The sequence below is a fragment of the Calypte anna genome, chromosome 1, assembly GCF_003957555.1.
Source record: "Calypte anna isolate BGI_N300 chromosome 1, bCalAnn1_v1.p, whole genome shotgun sequence".
Taxonomy (NCBI): Eukaryota; Metazoa; Chordata; class Aves; order Apodiformes; family Trochilidae; genus Calypte; species Calypte anna.
The window spans coordinates 47,893,015-47,917,748 of NC_044244.1; the positions used below are offsets into that span (position 1 = coordinate 47,893,015).

At 44.0% G+C, this 24,734-nt stretch overlaps 1 protein-coding gene across 2 annotated transcripts in view; it reads left to right on the forward strand.

Moving 5' to 3' along the window:
• LOC103539409 (aldo-keto reductase family 1 member B1) overlaps positions 1-20,537 on the forward strand; it is a 28,698-nt gene extending 8,161 nt beyond the window's left edge. Inside the window, exons 1-10 of one of the 2 annotated variants that reach the window (XM_008505912.2) lie at positions 10,128-10,360; positions 11,108-11,275; positions 11,833-11,949; positions 13,201-13,278; positions 13,722-13,844; positions 17,276-17,382; positions 17,502-17,583; positions 18,132-18,215; positions 19,024-19,106; positions 19,896-20,537. In XM_008505912.2, the coding sequence (XP_008504134.2) occupies positions 10,262-10,360; positions 11,108-11,275; positions 11,833-11,949; positions 13,201-13,278; positions 13,722-13,844; positions 17,276-17,382; positions 17,502-17,583; positions 18,132-18,215; positions 19,024-19,106; positions 19,896-19,938 (984 nt within the window). In that variant the 5' untranslated portion in view covers positions 10,128-10,261 and the 3' untranslated portion in view covers positions 19,939-20,537. Of the gene's footprint in view, positions 1-10,127; positions 10,361-11,107; positions 11,276-11,832; positions 11,950-13,200; positions 13,279-13,721; positions 13,845-17,275; positions 17,383-17,501; positions 17,584-18,131; positions 18,216-19,023; positions 19,107-19,895 lie in introns of those variants that run through there. The other variant, XM_030462848.1, reaches the window with a different exon arrangement.
• Positions 20,538-24,734: the final 4,197 nt, after the last annotated feature.

Genomic DNA, 24,734 nt, shown 5'->3' on the forward strand with positions numbered 1-24,734 from the left:
CATATGAGCCATGATGTGAAAGTGACAGGAGAACAATACATGAAATGGTTGGGAAGCCTTATGGTGCTGCTAGGATTGCCAGTCTGTGCTGACATCTAGCTGTATAAACCCACAATAGGACTATGGGCAAACATCATTAATAGATATAAAAAACTATGAGGACACTGATTTTTAGGAGATGTAACAGTATGTGTTAGTGCTAAGCCACTGCCCAGAGCCTGATGCTGAAACAAGTCAAAGTTGAGTGTTGTATTTCCTCCAGGTGAAACTGTGCTGACTCACTGTAGTAGCAAATGAGGGACAATATATAATATTATACATAATGAATACTTCCAGGAATCATTCTCCTGTCACTTTCACATCCATATCTCATTTGAGCCAAGACCCTTTCTGTGCTTTATGTGACACTATCCCTGAAAAGCTATTCCTCTATTGGTGCACGTGGTGAATTCAGCTTAGCAGTGCCACATTGCCTGCTGCTCCCTTATTCTGTGAAAACTACAAAAATAAATCAGCCTTTTTATGCCAAGCTTGCTTTTCTTTTTTGAAATGAGGTGTGAACAAAACCTGCATTTATGATTTGAGTCTTAGGGTTGGGAGATGGGACAATGGACTTCAGGTACATTACAGGTTTAGATTTTCAGAGAAGGGATCCAGAAACAAGTAAAAGGCAAACACTGCATTATATAACTGTTTTGTGATACAACTGAAACATCACATCTGCTGATACTGGCTGATTGTGCTGACACAAAACAAGAAGAAGATTAAAGAGACAACCAATTACCTTGTCTGCCCTCAGGTAAGCAAAGCAAAAAGTACAAAGCAACTGAACATCTGCTGTGGGAAAGGCACACAGAGAAAAATGCACTACTATACTCTCAACTAAAGCTTGCACCTGAATAAACTCTTCCCTGAACAAGTTCTTCCCAGATCCTGAATAAAGCTTCTCAGATGGCCTTAACATAACATCCTGAACCATCTATTGGATCTTACAGGTACTTTTTTTTTTTTCCACTGTGCTGTGAGCACTTCAATAGAACAGCCTGCTTTTATCTGGAAAACTTCAAAGCCAGTTTGTAACGCAATTGTAATTACAGACAACCTACCATTTATTTCTACATTTGATTCTTAAATATGGCCTGTGCCTCCCTGACAATAGAGGGACAATGTGATGAGAATGAGAGTCATTAAAAAGTCTCTGTGAAATACGCAGAGATTCCTGTCGATATGGCACATTGTTGAATCAGGGGAATGAGATGTAACCGTTCCTTGTGTAACTACAAGGCTTAGCGGAACAAGAAAAAAGACATACACAGTTCCTGTACCCTAAGAAAGGCTACAATGTATATCCTGTTGTCCTAATCTAAGCTGGTTTTGCTGATGACTGCATAGTGTTGCACAGGAAAGAGCAGAGAAGCCCATGTGCGGAATCGAAGGGTAAGGAGAGGGCAGACTGAGGCAGACACTAACTTCATCCACTGACCACCAGATGGGGGTCAAAAAGACCCTCAGAGATAAAGAGGGCATGCGCCTTTTGAAGGCCCACCTCTTCCAAGAACTAATAAACATAACCCAGCCTACTCCTACAGTAGACACGAATATGCATAAAATAGTTATGAATATGTATTAAAGTATGGAATATAAGCCAAAAGATTAAACTTTATGGTGTGAGTGGAGCAGAGACTCCCCACGCACCCAGCGCTGTTTGCTTGCCTTTATTCGCCAAAATAAAACTAAGTCTCACTTGCTACTACTTGCTACTCAGTCATTTATCACAGTCTCTATTCTTCTGCAGTTTTAAAAACAAACAAATAAATAAAATTCAAAGAAACTTCTCTTAACATTAGAAATAATCTTCTTTGAAATCACTGCTGTCTAAATTACTCCTACAAAGCAGCTCGCTTTCCCTCTGCTATCATCTCAAGCACAGGCTACGTTTATCCATCCCACCTGCAGAGGGGCACTGAAGGCTGAAAACCTCCCAAATTCACACAGGCCACTGGCCCCCTGGGAACTCTGCAAAAGCCTGGGCCACCGCCGCTGTCCCGGGGACACCGCAGCTCTGGCCGAAGGGCTCAGAGTCACAGAGAGAGCAGCTCCGAGAGCACGGCGGGGGGATGCCAGCATTAACCCACACCAGCCCGGCTGCCCTGAGGCGGTGCCTGTCCACGGGCGACTATTAAAGGGGCAGGTCGGGTACCCCTGCCCAGCTGCCTCCCTGTCTGGGGCTGTGGCGGCTTGCGTGGAGCTGAACACTGGGGACAAGATGCCCGTCCTGGCACTCGGCACATGGAAGGCAACGGGGATGTCGGCGATGCCGCCGGCGGATGGACCGCACGCAGCAAGCTGGGTCGCAGTCCCCATGCCACCTCCTCTCGGGCCGGCCGGGCCGCAGGGAGTTCGGGAGCGCTTCGAGGGGTTGGGGAGGGAGTGTGGAAAGGGGGCAGCCCGGCTTGGGGACCCGTCCCCTCCACCAGCACGTCCCCAAGAGCAGCGCTGGCGGCACCAAGACATCCCTCCCGGCCCGGCCGTGCCAGCGAGCCCAGCCCCGAGCCGCTTCGGAGCCAATCTCCGACCTTTTTGCCCCCCCCCCCCCCCCCCCAATCCCACGGGGGAAGCGCGACCCTTGTGCCTCTCCAGCCGGTGAGAGGTGGCTCCGTCCCTCCCTGCCGCACCCCACGGGGGACTGCGGGTGCAGCGACCTCTCGGGCCCCTCTCCTGGCCCTCCCTGCCCCTCCCAACCCGCAGAGCAGTTTTGGGCGCTGCTGCCACTGTGCTGAGTGACTGAAGTCGAGGGCGAGGTCAGCTTGAATCACTTGGTAATAAGAATCAGCTTTAGAAGACAATTCATGCGTTTCAAACAAGTTCGGACAAAGAGATTTGGACCACTTGTTACGATGACTGCAAAATCAAACAGTGATCCATGTAACGCCTGAAAACAAACATTACTGGATTTGTCTGAACAAGATGTGCTTATGTTTCTTTGTGCACAGCTCTTATGGGCATTTGGTTTGGAAAAAAAACAGATTTGGATTTTTCCAAACCCTTAAGTTTTGAAAACTATATACACAGAGGTTTTGCATCTAACCACTGCCTAGAATGCTCAGAGCCAGAGTCACTGAAAAAGTGGCTTGGGTGTTCCCAGTGGCACACACTGTCCAGGAAAAGAGATAGAATAAGCATCCACTACAGCTTGATATATTAAGATTTAAAAAAAAAAAAAATAAAAAAACCCAAACAAAACAACAATGAGGCTGAAATTAATTCCTTTTTTCCTCATCAGGTCTAAAACTCACAAGGAGTTCCCTTTCAGAATACTGAAGACGGTAATATCCTGCCCTCATCTCCTTCAGTGTTTGGTCTAATACTCTTGGAATCAATTTATCTAGCTTTCTTATTGCATCTCTCCTCCTGAAACCAGCAGGATCACCATAAACTTCACAAGATATTTAGGTAGTGATTTATTGTTGTGGCTTTCCTCTTTTTGAAATAAGGGCACAATAAAATTGTTCTGAAGAACAAAATGTGTGCTGTTAGGATTCTCTGCCAAAATCTGCACAGACTTGCACTTCATCATGTATCAACAGGCTCGGGAGGTTAATCTCTGAGAAATGTGAACTAAAGACTCCCTTGCATGAGTGAGACAACAAGTTCTACTACTCCAAAATTAACTGAAAATGTGTTTTACTTTTTATTCGTCTTAAAAAATTTTAAAAAACAACAAAATAAAAATATCCATATAAAAACCATCCATATATATATATATGGATTATATCCATAATAATTTATATCCATATATAAACCAAAATAAAAATATCTATATTGCATGCTGGGCAGTATTTTTACAGAGGCTTTCTTCTGTGTGTCAAAACACAACAGCGGGGTGGGTTTTGGATAGAACATAACTTCAATATGTGCTTCAGATCGTTGCTAGTTGTGATACTCTATTACGTGGAAAATTGCTAGCAAGAAAAAAACCCCAACAACCACAGAATTTGCGTCTGCCGTTTCATTCGGTTGCCCATCTTTAAGAAAAGCTGATCTTTAAATGAAATAATGAAACAGGAGATTCCTGTTTGATGAAATAGATCTTTTTCTTTGAAAGGGTGTTTGCACTCTTGCTTAGACCTTACAGCTTGAAGTGGATGCTAGACCCTAATACTATTTGACTTCAGGAACTGATTTCGCCCTTTACTAGCTCCATGATTTTTTAGTTTAATATTCTGTTGTCTGTTGCAGAAAAAACCTGGTGGCTTTTGTTGATGTTGATGGTTTGATGTTGTCTTTAAACGAGCAAAACCCCACCAAAACAAACAAACAAACAAACTTCCAAAAGGAGGTAATGCACAATCTCCTGAGCCAGGAACAAAATGTGACAGGGGGATGCAGTTAGTGTATTGCAGCCAAAAGAAATTATTCTGTTTTTTCAGACCCACTCTGCACAGCTGGCCTAAGTCACAGCCAGCTGCTGAAGTCTCTCTGGTGGAGAAATCACAGCCCCTAACATTAGTTAACTTACCTTGGGGCCAACCTCTAAGCTCCAGTCACAGCCAAGGGAGTGTCGGGCTGAACAAGGGCAGCAGCATTCAGCACGATCCGTAACACCCATGGTGAGACCTGCCCGTGGTTCAGACCCAACTTGCTCTTCAGGCTCTCTAGGCCTTATGCACCGTCCCTCCTCTGAAGAAAGGGGAAATGCACACAGGCTTCTGCAGCCACCTGCACTTCGGGGACGTGGATCCTCCTCGGGACAACGAAGCTCCTCGGCGCTTTCTCCTGCGGGCACCAGAGGGCACCCAGACCTTACAGGAGACACGCGTGGTCCCCCTCCCCTCCGGCCACTCAGCCCCCGAGCTCCGTCCACAGCCGGAGAAAAGAGGGGGGGATTTCACATGCCACACACACCCAGGGCTGCTCTCCGGCTGGGGAGGCTCAGCCCCTCCGTCCTATGCTCACATCTATCTATCTATCTACCTACCTACCTACCTACCTACCTCCCCCTTTGCTGGGCAGCACCAAAGCTCTGAGCACCGGGCAACCGGGACAGGCACTCAGCACTTAACCCTGCTCCAGTCATCTCCTCTGGCAGGCACCTTCAGCTCACCCGCTCCTTCCCACCACTGCCCTGGATCCACATCCCCAGGGGTGTTGCTGGGGGCCCAGATCCCTCCCATAGCATTCTGTGGAGGCTTGCTCACCCCCCTGGGGAGCAGCAGGGCCTGAGCCCACCAACACCTTTGGCCTCTCCACCTCCATCAGATCCTGGCCGCAGAGGGCACAGTGCAGGGACACAAGTCCCAGCAACACAGTGACGGCAGAGCTGGGCACCTAAGCTCCCACACACACCACTGCATGCATGACACCCACTCTGGAGAACACCTGGACCGGGAGGAATGTGCAAGGGAAGCTCTCAAGGAATAGATCCTCAAACCCTCTTCTCATCTGACATTCAAACTCAAGCCATCAAAACAATCAAGTTTCCTTTAACAACAACACTGGGTGGAGGTAATTGCTTTTGTGGCTGTGTCACCTTTCTGTTCCCTCCTACTGGGCAGGTGACCACATGTATAATCATAAAATTGCATATTGGGTTTCATGGGAACATGGTAAAGCCTTTGTTCAAGAATTGAGCTAGCTTAGTAACTTCTTTCCAAAATTTCTACTTTCCTTTCATGAACATGTAATCCAAGAAGACTTGCTTCATAGCTTCCTGAAGGAAGTAACCCATAAAACCCTCAGCAGTCCTCAGGCTGAGGTGACAAAGCTCTGCTGAGACAAAATACACATTCTTATTGAACAATAAAGGTACAGTCTTTTCTGTGGTGCACTGAGAGCCAAAGGTTTAGATCACTGTCTTTTCAGTGGTGCACATTCTACAACATGGATCACCCAATAGCCACACTGCCTTCAGGTGTTTCCTCACTCCAACATGGCTCATCCACCAGATGCAGTGTCCACAGAGAAGTAAGCCCTTCTTAAGGCTTCTTCCTCCTTCAAGGAGTATATGTACATTTCCAACAGTATGTCTGAGACAGGGGAATATGGGCTTAGGTTTTGACATGAGATCAGGTGTTGGCATTGGTTTCAGAGCTACCTGGAGCTGGTTCTGGCTGGCACTGGCACAGTTCATGGTATCCACACAGGTCACCACTGCCATCCCCTGATACGCCTCCACAGTTTATGTCCTTTGCATTCCACCCTTCATCTCATTGAAAGACATATTAAGAATTGTTTTAGTCTTCTATAAACTCTACCTTTAACATCATCACAGCTTAATGTGTATTCACTATCAACTCCATCCTTCATCCCTGCAGACCAGACTACTGCAGTTAGCATCTCATCAGTGTGACCATAACACACATCACAAACTCTCCCATTCCCCACCACACAAAATTTTAAGGATTGACACTTCAGCAATCTTAACATATACTTTTAACCCCTTCTAAAACTTTTTAGAAGGTCACCCATACTCCTGGACTCACATTATCCTTTGCCACACTGCTAATCCTCTGCCTGTTTTCTGGCACACTCCCTCCAGGACAATACATTTGAGTCACTTCTTGATGTCTTACCATCTTATCAGGCAATACCAGAGGTGCAGTAGTAACCATACTCAGACCTTGGAGCTTTCAGGCCATGGTATCAGCCATCCCTTTTTCATAGTCCCTTGCCTGCAAACACAATCCAGAAGTCCAAGCAGTGGATTACCTCCTTCTTCCCAGCTGCTCTGGAGGGAGATCTCACACCCTCATGGGATCAGCAGAATCAGGCCATTGCTCACCACAGCCCTTCACTAGGGGATGCCAAAGCCCTCCCTTGTGCAGGGAAGTGTTTAGTGGTAGCACAGAGTCCAAACTCCCCAGAACTCTGATACTTCAAGACACAAGCTGTATCCCATTTACTCCAGCTTCCCAGCACCACCACAGCCACTGCAGGGGCACCAGCTGCTGCAAGTGTTCAGCATTTCTTTAATTTTCTTCTGAGTAGAGAATAATTTTATTATAGTTTTATTACAGAACAACTGAGAGAGTGCTCACACTGTGGGAAGCAGCACTCTCACCTCCACAGGTCTTTTTAACCTTGTAATGCAGGCTATCTGAAAGGGCTCTGTTTTCTCATCAGTCCCCTTTCCCTCCAGAGGTGTCAGGGTCCCCCTCTGAGGAAATCACTTTAAGACAACTTGCTATTCCTGCAGCTGTACTCTAGACCACACAGCTTTCCAGCTGGTGAATTCACTGCTATTTAATGCTCACTTCTAACAAAAGGCCTCCCCCTTTGCCCTGAGCACTTGTTAATGCACACTACTCCAATAAAGATCATCATCCCGACTGACTCCCCCACTCTGCTAAGCAGTCCTGGTGTCTCTGACGCCCCACAAGCAGCACATGGCAAGCCCCAGCCCACAGCTGTGTCACAGGAGCACACCACTCTTCCCATACTTCACAGGCAACCCCTTGGTGGCTCCCCAACCTGTGCTTTTGGATTCTACATCTGGAGACCTCACTGCACTCCCTTCCCCAGACTCTGTTTAAAACCAACATCAACCCCCTCCCTTTCCTCATTTCTGCTTCCATCATTTTCACCACAGATTACATCCATTCCATCCCAATCCCTCCTCTGAGGTGAGGGCAGCTCAGAGGGTGGGGCTCCCAGGTGGGAGTGCAGGATGCTGTCCCCAGGGTGACACTGCCCAGCAGGGTGGCACAGGCCATAGGTCTCCCATCAGCCAACCTCTTTAGGGTGAGGTGCTGTCCTCACTTTCTAGGGAGACTGGAGGGGCCACAAGGGCTTTCCCTGTGGCTGGAGTTCCATCATCCCAGGTGGCAAGACCAGTTTCAGAGCCAGCTGGAACCAGGTCTGGCCAGCCCCCAGGGAGTTTGTAGTTTCCTCCTGTCCAGGTGTCCCCTGCTGGGCTAAACATTCCCTTCCCACCCACTCACTGCCACAAGCAGGGAATTGGGTAAAATTCCTTAGCACTTGGCTGGGCCCTGTGGTGTGCTTTTTAAGCAGATGGGATTAGGAGTGCAAAGAGGAAAAACCTCCGTTCTAAAATGGGAGAGCCACCAAAATATACTCCTGTCTTGGTCTGAGCTCAGAGTGAGAAAGAGGCCAAGGTCTTCTACAGTTGGGTTCAGCCAAAACTATCAGATCTGCCTCCCTGAAATCAGAGACTGAACTGGAGGACCCCACCAAGCAAGATAAACTTCTCCATTTCATGGCTCCAAGCAAGGGAGAAATTTCCACTGTCCTTCCCTGAGGTCTGAGCTCGAAACCCACATGCCCTGACCACAAAATGCTGGCTTTAGCACTGCTTGTATTCATCTGTACCCTAAGGCCCTGCAGTTCTCCCTTTACAAGTTGAGGTGATCACATCTTGCAACTCTTGACACCTCCTTACTTTGTGCTTTTTCAGCAGGCCACAGGGTCTCTGCCAGTAAAGTCTGTCTCCACAAGAACATACCCAGTTCCATTATTTTGGAGCCTGTTTTCTCACCTACTGAACACTGCTGGTCTCCAAAGTCACAACTTGTGGTGAAATTACAATTACTAAATACCAAGTCATTAAAACGAACCAAAAAGCCTCATGGCACTACAAAGCAGTGCAAAATCTCACAAGTGGACAAGAAAAAAAAAAAAAAGAAGAAAAAAAAGAAAAAACTCTTTCTCCCCCACGCAGTTCCTCATTGCCAACACAGCACTCACTGTAAGAAAAAAAAAAAAAAAAAAAAAACAGCTGGTCATCTTATTATCAAGGACACAGCTCACCAGATTTACTGGACTGGCTGTCACCAGGCAGCACATGCAGTACTTCTGCTTCCCCCAAGGCCCTGTGACCATGTGATGGCTCCCACGGAGCACTGAGGGGAGATAAACAGCAGAAAGCCAATGCGAGGGGAGTGTCTCCCACACACAAGAGAAAAACAGCTTAAGACAAAATATAGAGCTTCTGCCTGAAAGCTCTTGCGAGGAGATAGAGGCATCTCCCTGATGAGAAACCGCTGGGGAAAAACCGAACCCAAACCGTAAAGAGATAAGCACCGAGTTATGTAACTGCTGTGTGATCCAAGTCAAAACACATCACATCCTGCTGGGGACAGGAGGGAACCCATGGCAAGGGAAAACCAATTACGTTGCCTGTCCTTAATTAAGTGGAGGGAAAAAATTAAAAAATAAAGAAACCTGCAGAGAGCATAGTCTTCCGCCCTGGCAGAGGCACCTGGAGCAACCACTTGCACCTGAGGAAACTCTTCACATGTGAATAAGCAGCAAAGCCTCCAGGGCAAGCCCTGTTTTTTTCCACTGTGTTGCCACCTCTTCAGCTGAACAGCGTACGCTTGTCTGCAAAATTTTCAAAGCTGGTTTCTCACAGGGGATTACTGGACACCTACCACGTATGACCACAGTGGCACATTTTATTTTGAAATATCCTCAGCACCTCCCTAAAGACAGAGGGACAAGTCGGTCATTATGTCACTCATTTAAAAAGTCACTTTCCTCTTCTGCAACTTTCAAAGCACTTTAAAAAAGCCTTCTCTCAACATTCAAAATAAAGTTCTTTTTGTAAACACACTTTTTAAACACTAAGTTACTCCTAAGCCACATCTCCCTTTCCTCTTAAGTGGAAGCTCCATTTATCCCATCTGGAGAGAACGGGGTGCTCCTGCTCTCGGCAGCCAGCACGGTGAGGTTTCTCTGGCCATCTCCATCAGCACAGAGAGTCACAAGAACCCTGGAACCAGCCCAGGCCACCATCCCACTCGTGGGGACACACTGCTCCAGCCAAAGGGCTCAGCCCTTCCTCAGCCCATGGCTCACAGCCTGTAAACAGCTCCAATGCCGCAGGGACATAACCCCGTCTCATCTCCCCTCTGTCACCCCCATCCCAGCGGTACCCTGAGACGTGACACCCAGAAGCGGCAGTGCTGCGGCGATGCTATGAGGCGGGTCTGGAGGCACGACCGAGCCCCGCACCCTGAACACCGTAATTTGAAGTTAGTGCAGCCCCGGTTTAAGCAGCGTCTGACACACACCGAGCGTCTGCGTGAGGTTCAACCGGGCACCGGGACTCGCAGACGCGGCCTCCCCCCACCCCAAGACCCCACCCCGTACCCCCCCCATGAGACCCGCACAGTGCCCGTGTCTCAGCTCCGCAGCTGCGCTCCGCGGGACAGCGTGGGCACCGCCCCGCCGCCACCCCCCCCCCTCCCCACTCGCGCCGGGGCGGGCTCAGCCACTATTAAAGGCGCCAGTCACAGAGCTGATGCGGTGGTTTTCGCGGGTCGTGCGTGAGGCCATGGCGACTTACGTGCAGCTGAACACCGGGGCTAAGATGCCCATACTGGGGCTGGGCACATGGAAGGTAATGGGCCTTACGGCGGTACTCCCCGTCTCGCTGGCGGCAGAAGGTCGGCTGTGCCCCGGCCCGCTACCGCCCGTACGGGACCGGTGTCTTTTCCGGCCCCGCTCTGGGTAGAGAGGAAGAGCGACCGGAGACGGCCCGGGCCCTGTGGCGAGGCAGACGGGGTCGGGACGCGGCCCGGCTCCGGGTCCGACCACGCCGCCATCCCGGGCCCGGGCGCAGCGCTGCCGGCGCCATCAACACATCCGGCCGGGTTCCCCTTTCGCAGCTGCGGTGTTTGCCACCGAGGCCCACCCTGTCTGCTGGCTCTTCGCTGCAGCCCGAGCTCCGGCACCGCTGCAGGGCTCTGCCCGGGGACGCGGGTCGCTGAAGTGCCTCCGCTTGGCTGAGCCCCCCGGCTGGCAGGTGCCGGGGCTTCTCCTCCGAGAAGCGTCGTGGGGCAGCGAGGAGGCCTTGGCCCGGCTCCGGAGAACTGGCCTGGTGTCGGGGCCTCATCTCAGCAGAACTGCTGGGCTGTGCCCTGCCTGGAGTGGGATGACAGAGGGACAGCTGGGGGCTACCCTGAGCCTCAGAAGCCTCTGTTTGAGATGTGTGCAGACTCAAGAAGGCTTCAAGGAGAACTAGGGGCTTTTTTAATGCTGTTGCTCTTTGCATTATTTCAATTGGGTAGCTTGCTTAATTTTATCTTGCTAAGAAAAAGGTCTTCAAAACACATTGATTAGAGTATCTTGGATATTATTTTTTCAGTCCCCACCAGGTAAAGTAACAGCTGCGGTGATGGCTGCCATTGACGCTGGGTACCGTCACCTTGACTGTGCCTATGTGTACCAAAATGAAAATGAAGTCGGAGAGGGGATCCAGCAAAAAATCAAGGAAGGCATTGTGAAACGTGAGGATCTTTTTGTTGTCAGTAAGGTAAGGATCTGGTGGTTCAGGGTTCCAGAAGATAGGTCTCTTCATAGTAATCCATCTGTTCTTTCCTGCTCCATGGTATAACTGTAATAATTAGAATATCATTTAGGCTACTCCTGAGGTAAGATTCCTACTTCACCTCATCCTGTATGAAGAACTATGCAGGGTATGTGCTGCTAACATGACATTTGGACCTGATGATCTTAGTCTGTTCCAGCCAAAACAGTTCTATGATTCTATGAAGCTTTGAACAAGCAAGAAGTTATGCTGTCCTCTTCCATGCATTATCTAACCTTCTAGTGGGTGTTTTTTAAATGAAGTCTTTATTCAGGGAACCAGCCCTACTTCTGATTGCCATGACAGCATTCTGTCATGTGCTGCACTGCCCTCAGTATCACAGGCCTGCCTTGCTTCCAGGTCAAGCCTTACTTGATAATCATCAGAATAACCTAGTTCCACATTACTTTCCAAAGAGGACAGGCACTCTCCTGAACAGGATAGAAGGGTTCCAGGAGGTTTAACCTAGGAAGTCATAGTCTGTCTTGGCTTTTTGTCTCTAGCTGTGGTGTACATTTCATGAAAAGTCTCTGGTAAAGGGAGCGTGCCAGAAGACTCTTGCTTCCCTGAAACTGGATTACCTGGATCTCTATCTCATCCACTGGCCTCTTGGCTTTAAGGTACAGTAATAGAAATATGCTTGGCTTTCAGCTGCGACTGGCAGTTTTGTAGAGCTGTGTGACTTTGCAGCCTTGTAGTTGCTCCAGCTGAGACAGAGTATCATGTGTTTGTTGTGCACCAGCTGGTGCTTGGCTCCACTCTGGCCATGTGAACCAGACTGTTGATCCTTCCCTCTGAAATTCCTGCTGCCCATTTGAGCATGAAGGAGGTAAACCTTTATCTAGGGGTGGGTTTCCCTGCTGCAAGCATAAGTCATATTGCTTTCCTTTTGGTTATTGTCTATTGAAAAGTATTATCAACTGACAATGGTGGTTCCCTCTGTGGGAAGAAGGGCTATGCTTTGCTTCTTGACAGAAATTCTTTACTCTGCATGTTACAGAATCACTGAACAAGTGAATGGTTCTCTTCCACTTATCTTTAGTCACTGAGTCCTTTAATACAGTACATATTGAACTGACCTTTGCTGTAGGAGTCTTAGTGTTCCACAGACCTTAGATTTCAAAAGGTGAAGCTTTTAGTTCCTAACTCTTTAAACTGACTGCATGCAAAGGAACTGATGTTTCTGAGTATTTTGAGCTTAGTCTTTGTTGGAGCCTGATGAAAATCTCTACTTGTTGCTTCTGAGTTCACTTGGTTTTCTTAGTGTCTGTATTTTTAAAATGAGTTTCATATGGATAGAACTACCAAAGTGAAAGTGAGTTGTGGTGTAATAATGTATCAGTAGAAAACAACTGGTTTGAATGAGGTTGATACCTGGCATGTAGTCCTAACTGGGACACAGGCTGTTCTAACATTCCCCCTGCCAGCAACATAAACAGTGAGTCTCCCCATGGAGGATCTGACAGCAGATCTGTTCTAATAGACAGAAAATGTTTTGGGTCTTAAGTGGATCCTTAATAAAATTTTATGAAAAAACTTTGTCTGCATAAGGACTCTGTATTTTTGTAATACAGAAAATAAACCTGCAAACTGGCTATAATTTTGCAAGTAGAAGTTATGTTTTACCACATGGATTTCAATGAGCCAGGGAACAGTAAGAAGTACCTGTCCTTGCTAGGTAGGCTGTGGGCAAGAATATACTAATAAAAATACTGAAGAATGTAGATAATGAGTTCTAGTATTATTTAATACACCTGTAGATAAGAAATATTAATGTGTCCTACAGTAAGAGTTTGTAGTATCATGATCTTAGTTGATTTTAATTTAATTTCCCACCAAAGTGTTTCAAGCATTTTCTGTGTCACTGACAGGCAGGAGAGGAGCTGTTTCCCACAGATGACAAAGGCATGGCTATACCCAGCAACACAGATATTCTGCAAACATGGGAGGTAAGTTCAGCTACAGTGGGATAATAATGTCTCCTGTTGTCAGCAATCTCTTCCATGTTTTCATTATCTGCAACAGATGATACTCTCATTTACGTAGAACTACTTGGAAGGACTTATACCAAACAACATGCAGTTACTCTAATTTTTTTCCCCACTTTTAACTGGCTGTGAATTTCCACAACCTCAAAGAACGTATCCTTGAGCTCTTGTGAAATGAAAGACATGGCACAAATACACTAGTGCTTTGTTTTTGTGTGGGTTTCCTTCCCTTGCTGTCTGTCCCTCCCTCCCCCTCAAACTTGAACTCTGAAAATCTGAACACTTCTTTTGTGCTTTTCATGAAGGAAATCAGCCCTGTTGTGAAGAATTTGTTCTTCAGGCTATGTAATGTATACTGTAATGTAATGTATACTAGATACTGATTTTGTTTCTCATTGTGCTAGGGCATGGAAGAGCTGGTGGATGCTGGTCTGGTAAAAGCCATTGGAATCTCCAACTTTAACCGTGAGCAGACTGAAAGAATCTTGAACAAGCCAGGACTGAAATACAAGCCTGCAAATAACCAGGTAAACTATTATGTTTTTGTGGTGGTGTTTGTTTTGCTGGCTTTTTGTTGTTTTTTTTTTTTTTTTTTTAAGAATTCTTAAGATCTTGTTACAAAATCTGATTATAGAAAGAGATTGGAGTACACACAGCATGTTCTGTCAGACCCACCCTTTCACTACTTGGATGCCTGCAATGCTTCTTTTTTAATGGACTTCCTGTAATACTACTTGGAAATATGGCAAGGAGCAGCTCCAGAATTATTTTTTTTGGGGGGGGGGTGGGCAGGGGAACTCAATTGCTTTAAAAAATTCCTTGAACTGAAGTAAAACTTTGTGTGTATATGTGAGGACCTAACAAAGAATAGGATGATTTTTTTCAATTTTTCTGTGGAGAGGTCAGTTCCTGTTGCTGGTGACTGAGGGAACTGAACAAGAATATGCTTCATGAATGGACTGCTTACAGACTTGATGAGGGCTGGGAGGAAGGAGAAAAATGGAGTTGGAAGGTAGGCCATAGAATAGAATTGTCCAGGTATATATAGACAGCACTTGTATAAAATCTTAAAATTCAAGTGGCAGGAAACCTTGGAAGACAATCTGCCGTAATTTGCAGCTCAGAGCAGCATCAGCTGTGAGATCTGGTTGCTCAGGGCTTTCACCATCTTGACAGCCTGCAAGATGGTGACTGTACAGCCTCTCTAAATGGTTCACTCCATTGTTAAGGCCCTGGCTTGAGTGTACAGTGGAGGGAGGATGTCATTATATCCAACCTCAACCTCATTTCAGTTTATGCCTCTTGTCTCTTGTCCTCCCATGATACCCCACTGAAAAGCTTGTCTTGTCTTTAGGTGGCCTCCTTTTTAGGGATTAAAAGGCTGTTAGTAGGATACTTGAAGCCTTCCCTTCTCCAAGCTGAACAATGCCAGCTAACTCAGCATTTCCCAATACAGCAGATTCTCCAGCCCCCAGCCATCCTGGTGGCTCTCTGCTGAAATGGCAGCCTGTCAATCTTTCCTCTGCTGAGTGAGCTGAGAAAGGGGGAAAACTGGACACAGTATTAAAAAAAAAAAAAGATGGTCTGACAAGTGCTGAGTAAAGGCAGATCACTTTCCACAACTTACTGGCCATGTTCTAGCTGTCAGGGCTTGCTACTGGCTTGTGTTCAGTTCAGCATACTATGGTCCCTAGTTTCTTTCTAAAAAGAGTTGGTTTGCAAGCAGTCAGGATTCAGCCTGCCTAATTGCCAGGGGCTTTTCCTCCCCAGGTGCAGGGATTTGTGTGCAATGTTGTTGGATTTCATAAGGTTTTTGTTGGGCTTTTGTTCTGCTTGAGTGGGTTCCTGTAAGTGACAGCTGTATGTGATAGCCCTGTGTATTGATGAATTCTTCTCCAGTATTCCATCACCTGCAAACTTGACAAGATTATAGAATGGCAGAAGTAGTTGAAGAGGACAGGTCCCAGGATAGAGCCCTGTGGGATCTATCTAGAGTTGTCCTTGATTGCTATGGTGTTGAAGGATAGTAGTCTTAGTTATTGGTACCAAATTACAAGAACTGGTTAACTTATTGTTGGTAGTTCAAGCATGTACTGAAAAGGAATTTTAATACTTTTTTTTGAAAGCTGATAGTATTGTTACATGGAAGTCAACACATAAAACTGGAAACATTCTGACAAGTGCAGAATTCATAATACTGTATCCTGTATTTTCATTATTGGTAGTAATAAACTTTTAGGATACTGTAACTTGATACCTTCCGACATCTGCCACTCCTCCTTGCCACTGTCACTGTAGTTAACTACCCTTGTCTCTTCTATAGAGGTCACTGACCTTGTATCTCTCACACTTAAATACTCTCAAACTGATTACTATAATCAAATTAAGCTTGAAGCAATGGGGTTTTGTTCCCTGTGTTTCAAAACTTTCTGCTTCTGAAGAAATGCTTTCAAATCTCAAAGCCTCTGTTACTAACACTTACCAGTTGGCCTAATAGTGGTAATGCTTCCTGCAAGTACTTTCTCTCTGCAGAGGTTTCATGTGTAAACCAGTAATCTTTAGTGTCACTCCCATTCTTAATCTAAATGCATACACATTACTTCCATTCATGGCATGAAATTTGTCTGGGTACTAATTACATTGCAGTGATACTAATACTTAGTTCAGTAAGGAAATACGACTCTAAGTACTTGATTATGACACAATATGGATTGCAGTAGCTTAAGGTACTTCTTTAAATGTACATAACAGACTTTTTCACCTTGGTCCAAACAGAGGACTAAATAATGTAGCTTAGAAGTTTTTTCAGCTTGAGTGCCAGGGGACAGGCAAGTACAACTTTGCCTTACTTGTATTGCACACGTTCTGCTTATTGAATATTTGGGAAAATATCCAGATGCTCTGCTACTCTTGAGTAGCTTTGTTTCTGGAGCAGAGGTAAAGCAAAATAAATATGTATAATCTGTTCCCATAACTGCTTTCTGTTGTCTGATATTTCAGTGGGCCTTAATAGGGCAACTGCCCTGCGGGCTTCTGATAACAGCAAGCAGCTACCACTACAAACAAAGTACTCAAAGGAGTAAACTGATCCCATGTTTTGCATTCCCTTGATCCACCTGCCAGCAGCACAAGTTTTCAGGGACTTCCCTCAGAATACGGCAGTGGGCAGCAGAAGTTTCAAATGACAGTGTAGTCAAAAGGTTTTTATGTTGCCTGCTGAGAGAAAAGTAGTGCTCCCTATTGTGGAACTATCTTGAAAGTTTGTCTGTGCAAAGTATCAAATACTCATGTTAATTCACAACCTCCTGACACATGAATAATTCCTGTTTGATACTGCATACCTCTATGTTAGCTTGCCAGAATACAGATCCACTCTGCAAGAGGTGTGTATTCTGTTATGAAGATATTTTTATGGAAGTTAATGTTAAGCACACATGCATTTAGAAAAGTCCATAATAGACAGTGAGATGAAGGTCTTCTGTAGCAGTTAGCTGTTTGCAGACTGGAGGTATTCAGTGTGAGTATTGACACAAAGCATATAAAAATAAATTAAACAATTGTACTGATGTTAATATGGTAGTTGTTAACTACATATAGCATGTTAAATCAGGGAAAGAAAAAGAACTTTGTACTTACTGCCCTGCTATTGCATTGTTGTGGTTCAACAGTTCTCCTGTATGTATTTTTATTGAACTGTTGCTTTTAAGTAATTATTTATCCAATGATCCCCAGTCTGTTGGATCAGTGAAGTTTTAGGGAGTGGTGTTACTTTCCTGGACTTCTGTACTACATATAATAGTAGGAAGGGGATAAGGGTATACAGAAAGCAAAGGCTGTATAACACAGCAAAGAAATTAAGTTAAAACAAAAATCAGCTTCTGATCTGATTAAAAAGTGGTCCCTAGAACATGTTAAAGCAGTTAAATCACTCTCAGTCTTCATACTCTTACCTTTGCAGGTGGAATGTCACCCATACCTTACCCAGGAGAAGCTGATCAAGTACTGCCAATCCAAAGGGATTGCTGTGACAGCATACAGTCCCCTTGGCTCTCCTGACAGGCCATGGTAAGACTGCAATTTGCATGGGAGTTGGTAATAATTGTGCTTGTAACACTGAGGCTACAAGTGCACCACTGATCACTGGTTTAAATACAGATTCCTGTTGCTGTCTTTCCTCTGTGTAGGGCTAAGCCAGAGGATCCTTCCCTTCTGGATGACCCCAAGATCAAAGAGATTGCAGCCAAGCACAACAAAACTCCAGCTCAAGTATGTGGCTGACAGGCAATGGGAACCCATTCCTGAAACTCTGGGCAGATAAGAATAAAGGAAAGGACAGGCTGGCCCTTCAATCCCTGTCAGCTGTGGTGATTTTCTGTGATGTTTAGTTGCACAGGTTTGCTTACCTCTGGGGCCTGTGATGGGTGCTTGTAAGGGCTCTTTGATCATCAACAAGACAGATGTTCTTGACCCATCTTCAGATGTTGCCATGCGTTAGTTTTCCCATCTCAAGTCCTGTTGCAGGGAATGAAACCCCTTCCTTGTATAGTCCACCAAAAATCTAGATGGGAAAGGAAGGAAGTGATTATCACTAAACTGAAGGGAAGGGAGACCTCCTATGTGGGGATCTACCATGGCTAAATGATAAGCAGCATTTCAGAAGGTGCTGCTTAGAATTCAGGTATGATTTTGAATGTAGCTCTATCAAAATGGGTTAATTCTGTTGAATTTTCTAATTTACAGCAAACAATTGTTGGAACAGGCTCTGCCATGGAACAAAAGCCATCCTCTCTGATGCAGTGATGTGCTTCTTGCAGGTTCTCATTCGGTTCCACATCCAGAGAAATGTGATTGTGATTCCCAAGTCTGTCACACCACAGCGCATTGTGGAGAACTTCAAGGTGAGTGATTATGAGTGAGCTGGGAGTAGAGCATGTTCAGGGGTGGCACAGCTTCCCCATGCAGAGCAAGCACTGATCCTTTCTCTCCCCTCCTATGAGGCTCCTCAGGGATGAGGTACTTTTACAGAGTAAAGTGTTTACTTATAGTCCACTGATGGCTAAACAAGTTACAGCTGGAGAGCAGGAGTGAGCAAAGCTTTTGGAAACAGTATTGCTGATCATCTTTATGCTTCCTGTTCTGTCGTGGGGATGAATCAGCCCACAGAGCTTGCTTGGGTCCCAAGTTCAGCAGCTCACCACAAAATGCTTCTCTGGTGCAAGCTTTAAGAAAATAGTTTGGGTGTCCAGAAACTATGTTGATGCTTTTGATTCAGTAGTCATTGATGGAAACCAGTATTAGGGCCTTGGGAGACACTTAGTTGGAGATAATCTGAAAGTCTGGTAGATAGATGTTCTTGTGGAATAGAACAGATGTGTCTTCTGCAAATGGAGAATGGAGACATCCTGCAACATCCTTGGAGTGCTCTCCAAGATTGTTAAAATAATTGGCACATACAACTAACATGGGTTTTTTGTTGTTTGATTTTATTTTTTTTTATTTTATTCTATTCCCTTGCTTACTACACTTTGTAATTGCACATAGTGCAGTCCCAGAAATCCAGAGAGCTTTTTCCTTTCACTCCTTTATGATGCAGTCATTCCTTCTACCAAGCACTCTTATACAGTGGACTCGTTCTTTAATTTTGTGAATTTTGCTTAATCTCTCCAATTTTTCAGAGAGGTGATTTCTAGCTGTTTCTCTTGCTAGGTGTTTGACTTTGAATTGACTAAAGAGGAAATGGCAACTATTCTCAGCTTTAATAGAAACTGGAGAGTTTGTGAAATGACAACGTAAGTGGAAGGGTTTTTTTTATTTTTGTTTTTTTTATCCCCCCCAAGCTGTTTAGTTATCAGTATGGCATAGTTTAGTATATGAAGTTTTAGATACTTCACTTGGTTGAAATTCAGCATATGCAAACTCAATTTCCAAAGGGGTAATCCACAGACTAAGGTTTAAAGTAAGATTTTAAATATTCCTGTTATGAACCAAATCCTGATGAGCATAAAACAGACTTCAAAGTTTCTTTTCAGTTCAGTCTCCAAGAAACATTTTGCAGCTGGAACTGCAACAGGAGGCTCATATCAAATTTTTGTTTTCTCCATATTGGAGAAATGAGCATGATGTAGACTCAAATTAATTTTGCATGTGGAATGTATTTTGTTCTTCTGCCATAAACGTTAGGCATGTTATGAAAACCAACTGTGTATTCTTAAGTAGTGGTTGGGAAAGTGGGTGAACATTCAAAAATAACACAAAGATTTGCCACTTGATAGCCTAAAGTGAGATGTGAAATCTTTGGAAGGCTTCCAGAAAGGTAGTCCTGGCAATAAACAGTGAAACCTTTGAATTAGATGTCTATAAAGCACCTAGGTTGCATCACCTGACACGCTCAGAGCCAGAACAACAGAAGGGACTTAATCTTTCTGTTTACAAATTCAGCATGTCACCAAGGAAGACAGAAATATATTGACTCTACTTTTATACAGTTCAGCTCTTTCCTTGGTAGCTCTTTACAGTGATTACAGCTGCATTATAGTATCTTTCAGACCTAATAATCTCTCCGCTTTGATTTCCTCCAGGTGCAAAACTCACAAGGATTACCCTTTCAATGCAGAATACTGAAGATGGTTTCCTGCCTTTTTCCAGACTTCTCAGATATGCTTCTGCTGTTGCCTATGAGCTGTCTACGTAGCATTCTCACTGCATCAGACCCCACCCCCCTTTTTTCTTTTTCCCCTTATTTTTTTCCCCACAAAGATGCAGTATATGTACTCAGTGACTGTGCTGGTTTATTTTTTTGGAAGGAGGAAATGCTAAAATGATTCTGAAGAGCACACTGTGTGGAATAGTAGGTTGTCTCTTCCAAACTGCATGTCTGGAACTGGTAAGCAAAAAAACATCGAGAAGATTTGAACTAGCAGCCACATTTATTTTGGAATATGATGAATTTGAGCTAGTGACTTCTGTCTGGAAGGACCAGGATGTGGCAGATTTTGCATAATTAATGTGAATTCTGCTTTCTTCTGATTTCATTTGGGTTTGGTTTTGTTTCTTTTTTTAATGCTCCATGCTTTTTTTTTTCTCCAATTGGAATTACAAGTTGATTTCTAAGTATAGCAGTTTCTACAGGGGTAGCTCTTTTGAAAAGTTGTATAGGTCCTGGTTTCTTGGTGATATAAAAGCTGGTTTTGCTTATAATAAAATATTGTTTCATTACTGTGTGTAATGGGATGGTTATTTCAGCAATGATCTAGGGATGGTAATACTGGAGTAGCTGAATTATATCAGTTGTCTCCACAGATTACACAAAAGCAAGGAAGATTATGGTCCCCTAAGAAATCACCTGGTGTTGATGTTAACTTCATTTTTCCTGTTGGCTATTTGCTGCTCTCCTGCTAGTTGAGTGCACCTGTAGAACACCTGAATGTGATGAACCTGTTGCTATTGAGTCACTTGAGCCTCTTGTTAGACAATTCTTGTCATATGTCTGACAGCTAATATACTAATGTTTAAATTGGTCTTTATTTTACTGAAGTGATAATATATTTTGGCTAGTAGAAAACTTGGTCACTTGAAGACATATGCCTGCTTGGAACCTCATGGGATTTTTTTTATAAATAAACAGCAGAAAACTTATTGTTTCCAAGCAGGCAGCAGAGGAAAGGCTGCTGTGCTTGTACAGGCAACTGTTCACAAAGTAAAAATGGGAATCCAAGGAACTTGTGTCATGAGCTAGCAAATCAGAAACTTGCTGCTCTGTTTTGGGAGGACAGAAAAGTAGAATTATACACAGATTTTTGACAAGTGAGGTGTGTTTGTCCCTTAGGGTTTGTTTTCTTTTTTATGGTTTCCACAATACTTGCAGGCAATGGTTTTAAAGTCATTCCCTTCTGAGAGCTGTGTAAAACTGTTCAGAAAATGCACTTGAATGCTTGGAAAAACAGCAGCTAGTGCTTGGCTGATCTTTGTGTGTGTTCTTGTATGTTTTTTTTTTCCAAGCTCTGAGTTGAATTAGAGTGTGATGTGACCTCTGAAGGAGGCTGTGTAAGTTTGGCAGAAAGATGTTGTGTTTTCTGAACAGATTAAAGAGAGGCTCCAGAACTGTTAATGCATAACTACCATTAAACTATAAATGTAGGGTGGGATTCTGATTCTGTAACATAGCATACCTTATCTTGAAGGGAGCTCACCTAGCTTAAAATGCACCATGAATGCAGCTGTTCTCAAACTATTTGCAAAATAGGTGGGTTATTTCCTGGTACTGATAAAAAGGTATTCAGGAGCCATACTAGTTTTAATTTTTTCTTTGTGTTAAATATTAACCATTATATTGGGAAAACAGATCCTGTTACCTTCATATGCTTCTTTTAAATCTTTCCACTGTTGCTGAGGCCAGGCTTTACGTGACAGACTTTTTAGTCAGAAGAATTCAGAGCAGGCTGAATAGACAAGATTGAGTTAATTTAGAACAGGAGGAAGGAAAGAACTGTCTGACTCTAAGCAATGTTCTCTAATTCTCATTCTTCTAACGTAATCACTTGAAAGTCTGAGCTTAAAAGCAGATACAAAAAGCTTAAACTCTGCAAGTGGCTCTTGTGTATCTATAATGTGATAAATAAAAGCCCAGAGGCATCTTAAAATAAAAATCAGAGGAGCTATCGTTCTTGCATTAGCCTGAGCTGTGACAGAAAACTGTTTGGGGCAATGTTGACTTGCTTGGAAATAACCTTTTTGTGACAAACGTGTTCTGGCACGAAGTGACATTTAGGGTCAGGGTTTCCAAAATAGTACATCAGGCTCTATTCATTTCCTCTGTTTTTATTTCACTGTAACTTTATGACAGCTTGTGCCTGAAATTTTCCATTTCGGGAGTAGGAATTTTACTGGAAAAGACTTCCAGACAGAGGGCTCTGCAGCGGCAGAAGGAAGACTCGCTAGCACTCGGGGTGGAGTGGTATTGTAACAGGCACTCTCTGTATTTTGCTGGATGACTTGGAGGGAAAGAATTTGGAAAGGGTCGTTTTGGGACACAGTGCAGCACTTCACCGGCAGAGGGCTTGGATATTTATTGAGATGCGGGAGTGGGAATAGAGTAAAGAGAGGGAAGCCCCTGAACCAAAGGGATAAAGAGGCATAAACTTGAACAGAGAAGCAAGTTGTTATCAGAAAAACAAATAGGGAGTAATAGAAAACCTTGTTATCCATGTTTTTTAACTGCTTTTTCAAGACCAGATAAAATTAAAGTCTGAGACAGACCCAGTCCTCTAGACTGCAACCAAGTCTTTTAATCTAGGTTGATCTGGAAATTGTTAAAATATAATAAGTAGCTGTTGTTCTCCTATATTTGTACAGCACACACTCTGCCTGCAAGGGTAAAGATTTCCTTTCATCTCCTAAAAGGTAAAGTGGAAAGATCAAAGAATTAGATATCCGGAGCCTAGAATTCCTGCTACCCGACCTCTTCCTGCTAGAACTGTTCACAGCTTTTGTTTTTGTTTTGTGATTTGACGGATCTCTGGGTTTCTGATCAAAGAAATTTTTAAGGACAAATATAATCTTGTAGCTCTTCAAATGAAAAGTTGTTGTGTTTTGTTTTGGGGTTTTTTAGTTGCTTTTTTGGTTGTGTTTTTTTCTTTTTTTCTTTTGAGTTAGAAACTTGTACAGCTCCACCTCGTTGGCCTCTACTAGATTTTCTCAGGGCTGCTGTGGATGTTAAGCTAATGTGACACTGTAGCACACCCTACGGAGATGAGTCCAACCTACAGGAAAGATTAAGAGGAGGAGACAGAGAAATCATGTTTTCAGGACTGGTAGAATTGGTACTTGCACTAAAATTTGTTTCACTTCCACCTGCATTCACTGCTTCAAGTTACACCAGTTCAGCAAGCCTTTTTTTTTTTTTTTTCATGTTAAAAGAAAATGGCTCTGATAAAACCTGTGCATTTCCATAGTACCAAAGAGTGATGGTGAACTGATTTTTCAGGGAAAACAGAAAACTGGCTAGAGAGTTTGGTTGTTTTTTTTTAAGGAACTTTCTTTTAGGTAGCAGAGGAGAAGCAGCTGGAATTGGCATCTTGCTTGTTAGTGGTAGGATACCACAAATAGTCTTACAGGTACAATATTTTTCAGGTTGTAGTTGATGTTCCTTTGGGAGAAAATGGCTTATCTTCCATTATTGGAGCATAAATACACAAGCCTGTGTGGCTGGAATAACTTTTTATATGATGCTTTGTAACTTGGTCTTTGTTTCTTTCTGGGGAAGGAGAAGCATGATCTCTCTTCTGGCTGAGCTCATGACACTGACACGAGTGCATACTGTAACACTTGTGCAGAGTTGTGAAATTCAGGACACAGGAAGCTACATTGAAACACAAAATTCTGTATTTGGATTTTTAATCTGTATTCACTGTAAAAATATGACTAGAAAGTCTGGTCCTGGAGTCTTTTGCTTATTGGGGACATATAACAGTTGACTCAGGGCAAATTATCTTTTTGATCATTTAATACTCCCCTAGTTTGCCGTCTGTAAACTCTTTCAGTAACTATTTCTCACCCTTCTCTCTGCCTGGTTCCCTGGTCACTTCAATAATACAGAGCCCTGCCTTTTTTTGGCAGGACTTTGCTCATCTAAGCTGAGAGGCAACTCTTCAAACTCTCTCATAGCCCATGTTCTCTTGCATTTTAATTTGTTAGTGTATGAACTACTGGTACCAACATCTTCAAAGCTACGTATTTTTCCAGATTCTTAAAAAAAAAATAAAATCAAGCAATGTACAATCTAGCTCTTCTGAACTGAAATAAGACTAATTACAAGGCAGCTGATAGCTGTTCATAAGAACAGCTGAACTGAATCAGACTAAATATCCACCTACTGCAGCATCCTGTCTCCAGCTGTGCTCAAAACAAGCTGAAGATGAACAAGTTGAGTATTGCATTTAACTTATGACAGCAGTTTAAAGCTTTTCATACTTGACAGCCATCACTTAAGTCTTTCTTACTCAGTTACCTTCTGAATCTGTTCCTTTCCAAGGGAATGATTTTTCACAACTACACATCCTGAAGAATTGCTGCCTCTTGTATTTGTTTCTGGCTTGCCTGCTGTTAAGATTCATTTGATGCTCCTGGTTTTACAATGGAGGAGACAGCAGCTGTTCTATTTCCAGCCACACTTTCCAGAGCTGCTCCAGATTTGGTAAATTTCTGGCATAGCTCCCTGCACCGGTGTCAGGTCGAGGAAAGTCTTAACCTTCTTAATTGCCACCTGTATATTCCATTCCTAAGCCACTGATCATCCTAGTCAGTCTTTGTAATCTTTTTAAGACACAGAGGAAGGGAAGGACCAGAACTTTCTGTGCAGGTTTGAATGTAAAAGGCTGATGGACTGGGTCTGTATCTTGCCAGTTTTGTTTCTTGTTCTG